Raw genomic sequence first — 6,700 nt, 5'->3', positions numbered from 1 at the left:
TGCCGGCTGTGTTTTCGAAAATTCTCCTTGAAATACGGTGGCCTAACTTGTGTGAAAATTCGGCCACAACTCCAATTTTTTCGCACAAGAATAATACAAATTTCGACGTTTTTAGGCTCAAAACTTGCAGAAATAAGTGAAAATAGACAAAAAATTTACAAACTACAAACTACAACCTTTTAAAACTTTAAAAAACCGCTAAAAATTGTTTTTAAAACTCGAAGTTTGGTGCTCAAATTAATCGATTTTCGCATTTTAGGCCTGCTAAATAATTAGCAGACCCATGAGAGACGCAGGCGACGAGAGAAGTGGTCTGCTTATGTTTGAATAACAGACCAATCTCGTCGCCTGCGTCTCTCATGGGTCTGCTAAATATTTAACAGGCCAACGTGTCCTCTAACTCTCTGCGTCTAGCATTAGCAGACCAACGGTTTGGGTCTGCTGTTGAGAGACGCAGACAGTTGAAGGGCGCAAATTGGTCTGCTAAATACTTAGCAGACCCACGAGAGACGCAGGCAGTGTGAGCGTTGGCCTGCTATTCAAACATTAGCAAACCACTTCTCTCTGCGTCTCTCAATAGCAGACCCAAGGTGTGGGTCTGCTATTGAGAGACGCAGAGAAAAGTGGTCTGCTAAATAGCTAGCAGACCCAAATCTTGTTTCCCTCGTAACTTTGCTCAAAATGAACGTAGAAAACTGAAAATAGGCTCATTTTTTCGCAAATTTTTTCTTTTTTCCGAATATTTTTAAAAAATTAATTTCCAGAGCGATTTTGGTACCTTATTGTTGATATTTTCACTCAAAATCAACCGAAAAAATGCTCATTTTAAAGCATTTTAAATGCTCACCCCAGCAACTCATAAGTATCTTGATAAGTCGATGCACATTGTATCTTTTTAAGCCCCGCCCACATTTACGACGTCATCATGTCAAAAAAAGGGCAAAGCAAATTTCGAATTCCCGCCAAAAAGAGCTATACAACGATTGAAATGAGGGCCGAAAGGATGTCTAATTGGTTTCGTTTTCCGCCTCTTTTTTCGCCTCTCGTTTTAAGCTTCTTCTTTTTATTTGAACAAGAAAAAAGAAGAAGAGGATGGCCGAAAAAGGGCAAATGTGAAAAAAGAACCACCGGAAAGTGAGAAAACTTGTGCTGCTGCTCTTTTTGTGCTTTTCGGATTCTTTTTTTCTTCTTTTTGAACGAAAAATTTGAAAGAATTCCGCTCTTTTTTTGGTGGTGGTGCCCCTCTTAGAATTCGGAATTTGTTCACGAAATTGGTTTTTTTGGGACAAAAAGAGCCAAAACAGCTTTTTGGCTCCGAAAGTTTTGCCTTTTTTTGTCAAGTGGGTCCCTAATTTTTGGAACGGGAACGCTTCAAAGTCAAAAAGGTTTTTCGCACTAGAGCGCATTTTCAATTTTTGGAATTCCAAATTTTTAGATGAAACACGTAGCTTTTGTAATTCTGAGCATTTTGGTACAAGAATGAGATATCAAGCTTCAAAACTAACAAAGTTTTAAAGATTTTCAGATTTTTAAAACCATGCTTTTACGGTTTGAACTGATATTGTAGCTTTCTAGCAACTTTTTGGTACAAAAATCTGTTTTCTAGCTTAAAAACTAACAAAGTTACACAAATTTTACAAAAAATTATCAATAGAGCGCATTTTCTGATTGTCCACTTTTTATTTCAAACCTGGGCATGTTTATACTCATTTGAAAGCTCTCAACAAGCTAAATTCAAAAATTTTAATTAAATATTTCATTTTGGCCAACATCTGAGAAATTACAGCCGAATTTCTTTCTTTTTGCCCTATTGTCTCTATTTCTCAGTGTTGATTTTCGAAAAATATTCAAAAAACTCTGAAAATTTTGAATTTTGGTGTCTTCTTGGAATTTTTCAAAAAATGTTTGTTTATAAAATTTCAAAACCCCTGAATTTTGAAGTTAAAGGATTATTGGAATTAAAACTTGAATTACATATAATCTAAACAAAGTCACTAGAAGAACTTCCTATTAGTTATTCTGATTTATTTGAAATTTAAATTTTTTTTAATGTCTTGAAAAAATTTTTAAGCTGAAAATGTTTTGGGCTGTAATTCTTCAGAAGTTGCCTAAAACAAAAGTCAACTAACATTTTTGAGTTTGCCTTGTCTAGAACTTTCAAATGAGTATAAACAAGCCCAGGTTTAGAAAAAATGTGGAAAAATCGGAAAATACGCTCTATGGATAATTTTGTGTAAATGTGGTGTAACTTTGATAGTTTTTGAGCCAGAGAGCTTATTTTTGTACCAAAATGTTTATTAGAAGCTACCAAATCAGTTCAAAACATTTAAGTTCGAAAATTAACATTTTTGTAATTTTCTGAAACTTTTTTTAGTTGAAAATGTTTTGGGCTGCAATTTTTCCAATATTGGTTGGAATGAAATTCAATTAGATTATTTGAGTTTGCTTTGTTAAGAGCTTTGAAATGAGTATAAACAAGCCTAGGTTTGGAACGAAAAAGTGGAAAATCAGAAAATGCGCTCTAATGATAATTTTTGCAAAAAGTGGTGTAACTTTGTTATTTTTCAAGCTAGGAAACTGATTTTTGTACCAAAACAGCTAATGGAAAGCTACATAATCGGTCTAAACTAGAAAATTGTAATTTTCTGAGAATTTTCAGAACACGCGCTCTATTGATAACCTTATGGTAAAAAGGGTGTAACTTTGTTAGTTTTCATGGGAAATTGATGGTTTTTTGTTCAAAATATATTGATAATAGGCTCCTCTCAAGGAAAATCAAAAGCTCGAAAATTTAGAAATTCCCAAAAAAAAACTTTTTAAACATTTTTTCATTTTTCTTCCTTTTCCCCCTAAAATTAGCATAGTTATGACCTAGTTTTGTATCTCTCGTATCTCTTTCTCCTTTTCTTTTTTGACTTTTTACATAAACATATGTCATTTTTCTCTCGAAAAAGAAAAAATAAGAGAAATGTCAGATTTCCTTTTTCTCCCCTCTTGTTTTTTTTTGATTTTCAGAATACTCTTCTTGACTTTTAGTTTTTCCCTGTTTTCCCCGTCTCTAATTGTCTGCGTCTCTCACTTTCTGATACTCTCTCGTTATCACTATAATGGAGAGCCGCTTTTTTGCTTTTTTCTTGTCTGGAATTTTTTTCCTTGAAATTTCAGAATTCTGGAGAAATTTAAAAAAATGGTCGAATCTTAAAATTTTAAAAACAATTCAAAATTTCGAAAAAAAAATGTTTTTTTGAAAATTCCCAAAATTTCAGAAATGGCTGAAAGTGAGGATGAGGGGACCAACGGATCGACAGATACGACTCCGAGAAATTTGGATGTTCCATTTGCGAAAAGGTAATTAAGAAAAAAAGTGGGCGGAGCTTAGATTAAAAAAATTTTTTTTTTCAAATTTTCAAATTTTCTTTTTTGGAAAACCTGAAATTTTGAAAAAAATTTTTTTTTGGAATTTTTCTCTTCCAGAATCCCCAAATCTTGCTGTACACAAAAGCAAAAAAAGTTTGGCACCGGGTGGAATCGAACTCTGGTGTTGAAATTCATAAATTCGCATGTCCAAGAATCCACTAGGCCATTTGACCAAAAATTTAAAATATCTCGATATTCATGATTTTTAAGCGATTTTTAGGGGTTTTATAGGTTTTAGATGGTTACGGAGCTGATTCTTGTACGTTCCACTCTCAAATGTTCAAGTTTCAGCTATTTTTTGAAAATCTGAAATTTCGAAAAAAAAATTGTTTGAAAATTTTTTCGAAAATTCATATTTTTATCTAAAAAGTGCCTCATTTCAAGCCATTTGTGTGCTCCGTCCCTTCTTGGAGCCAAAAAAAAACCAACTTTTCTGGTCCACCAAAAAAAGAGATGTCACCAAAATGTTTATGTTGAAAACGACACAGAAAATTCTGGAACAAACACAATGTGATGAGCTGTGTTTGGTGGTTCTGGGGAGAGGAAAAAAAATGTTGGACACAAAAAAATTTTTTTGTGTCCAACATTAACAAAGCTGTGTGTATATATACTATTTTTATTTTGCTCCCTCCCCCCAAAAAATTTTTTTTGTTAGTTTACACAAAAAAACGAGTCTTCTGAAGTCCTTTTTTCTTTTTTTAAGAATTCTATTCTTCTGTTTTCTTTTGGATATACCCAAATGATGGAATTTTTTGGGTGAGCTTATTAATTTGCTTTGTCCTTTTTTGAATTATCAAAAAAATGGTTTAAATGATGGGAATAATATGATTGGAAAAGTTTGGATTGGCTTGTTGCCCATCAATTTTAACACATTCTCCTGAAAAAATGAGACTTCTAGCTTGAAAAATAGCGAAATTAGAGTCATTTTTGTAATTTTTCCGGTAGAGCGAATTTGCATTTTTCATATCATGAAAAATTAGCCAAACCTACGTTTATCTTGAAACCCATAAAATTTAACCAAATCTGCTTCAAAAACCATCGCTCTATCTCATAAACCAACGGAGAAATAACGATTTTAATATTTTTCTCAATGGAGCGCATTTCCTGTCAAGCTTTTCAAAATTATTTAAACCTAGTGATGATTATACTCATTTTGAAGCCCTGAACGTGCCGAATTCAAAAATTCGTGTTACTTTTGCTTTGAACCATTTTTAACTAATTTATGTTACTTTTCTCATTGGAGCGCATTTGAAATTTTTCCCCGGAATCATTAAAATTGTCTTTCACCCTAAAGTCCAGAAAATTTTTAGTAATGTAGTGCAAAAATCATCTTTTTCGCTCAAAAATGAACTGAGTTATAGCGATTTCAGTAATTTTTCTCAATGAAGCGCATTTGCTGCCAAATTTTTTAAGTTGTTTCAAACCTAGCCATGATTATACTCATTTTAAAGCTCTCCACATGGCAATTCAGAAAATGATAAACAGTTTTTGTTAGAACTTCTTGTTTTCGCAAAAGAGCGCGTTTTCTGAATCGAATCTTTCAAATTTTGGGCTTCAATCAAAAAATCAGTAGTTCTCGAGTAATCAGAGCATTCAAAATTACAAGAGAAAAATCCTGAAATTCTGAAAAATCAAAATTTTAGAGCTGAAAAATTGATTTTAAAAAAAAATTTTTGCTGAAAACTTCCAAAAATTTCAGAAAAACGCTACGCTCGTCAATCATCAAACATGGTGGACGAGCAAAGTCACCAGCAGGAACTGGCGGACGGAAAACCGTCTCATTTTCGTCGAAAAATAGTGATGCCAAAATTTCGAATGGTAAGTTTTTAGGAAATTTTTTTTTCAAAAAATTTTTTTTTCAGTAAGCGACTGTTGGAATTATATGCAAACTGGGTCGGATTTTGTCAAACTACGCGGTACAAATCGCCAATTTCGACGATTTTTCAGTCTGGACGCCGATTTGTCCTATATTCGATGGACACCAACCAACAAGAAGCCTCACAAAGCGAGAAGTAAGGGGAGCGGAGCTCAAAAAGGGGCGGGGCCTAAATTTTCAAAAAATTATTTCGAAAACTTTTTACAGTTGCTATTGACGATATCCGGGAAATTCGACTTGGAAAAAACACGGAACTCCTACGCTCGTCGGATGAGGTCTTCTCGGATTTGCAGGTACAGTAATCTACAAAAATTTGTTAATCAAAGTTTTCCAGGAAGAATGCCTATTTTCCATAATCTACGGTGATAATTATGAGACACTAGACTTAATCGCTTCGTCTGGAGATGATGCGAACATTTGGGTGACTGGGCTAATGGCACTGACATCGAATAAATGTGAGCAATTTTTTCAGAATATTCTTTATTGAAATTTGCTTTAAAAAAATGAGGAAATTTTAAGCGTTTTCTCAATGGAGCGCATTTACGTTAGTGGTTTTTTTCAATTTTGAAGAATTTGAGTTGTTGCCAATCAATTTAAACACATATCACTGGAAAAATGAGATTTCTAGCTTGAAACATAGCAAAGTTAGAGCCATTTTCGTAACTTGTCCGATAGAGCGAATTTGCATTTTTCATTTTTTTTTAATTAGTCGAATTTTGATGTATTTTGTAGCCCGTAAAATTTAACAAATTTCGATGCAAAAACGACCGTTTCATCTTATAAAACAACCGAGTTATAGCGAGTTTAGTGTTTTTCTCAATGGAGCGCACTTGCTGCCAAATTCTTCATTTTGCTTCAAACTTAGTCATGATTATATTTATTTTGAAGCTCTAACCAAGGCAATTCAAGATATAATGTTTGAATTTTGATAGCACTTCCATGAAAGCCTATTTCGTAATTTCTTCGGTAGAGCGAAATTGCAATTTTTCGGAAATGATGAAAATTGTGTATTATTAAGAAGACCAAAAATTTTCTAGTCTTCTAGTGCAAAGAACTTCTCCGTAGCATTAAAATTAACTGAGTTAAAGCCGTTTTACTAGTTATTATCATTGGAGCGCAGTTGCTACCAAATTTTTGAAGTTGCTCCAAACCTAGTCATGATTATACTTATTTTGAAGCACCAAACAAGACGATTCAGAAAATGACATTCAATTTTTTATAACGACACTAGTTTTGGCGAAAGAGCGCGTCTTCTGACCCAGATTGTTCTAATTTTGGTCTTTAATCAAGTCTAAGCATGTTTGGGCACATTTTGAAGCTCTCGACGAGCTGTTTTCAAAAATTTATCAGAAAATTTTTTTTTCAGACGATTGCAAGCCATCGAGCTCGCAATTTGCAACATGTCGC

General features: G+C 33.4%; 1 protein-coding gene across 1 annotated transcript; it reads left to right on the top strand.

Annotated features, from left to right (window-relative positions):
* Positions 1 to 3,268: 3,268 nt before the first annotated feature.
* CBG24914 lies at positions 3,269 to 5,780 on the top strand (the record flags this gene model as incomplete). Its single annotated transcript, XM_002648539.2, has 5 exons — positions 3,269 to 3,348; positions 5,117 to 5,235; positions 5,280 to 5,429; positions 5,501 to 5,586; positions 5,628 to 5,780. The coding sequence occupies 5 exons, from the start codon at positions 3,269 to 3,271 to the stop codon at positions 5,778 to 5,780; spliced, it is 588 nt and encodes a 195-aa protein (XP_002648585.2).
* Between the last annotated feature and the right edge of the window lie 920 nt (positions 5,781 to 6,700).

Source organism: Caenorhabditis briggsae, assembly GCF_000004555.2.
Source record: "Caenorhabditis briggsae AF16 supercontig from assembly CB4, cb25.NA_266, whole genome shotgun sequence".
Lineage (NCBI taxonomy): Eukaryota > Metazoa > Nematoda > Chromadorea > Rhabditida > Rhabditidae > Caenorhabditis > Caenorhabditis briggsae.
Note: the sequence above shows the minus strand (reverse complement) of the source record. Positions and strands in the feature narration are given on the sequence as shown.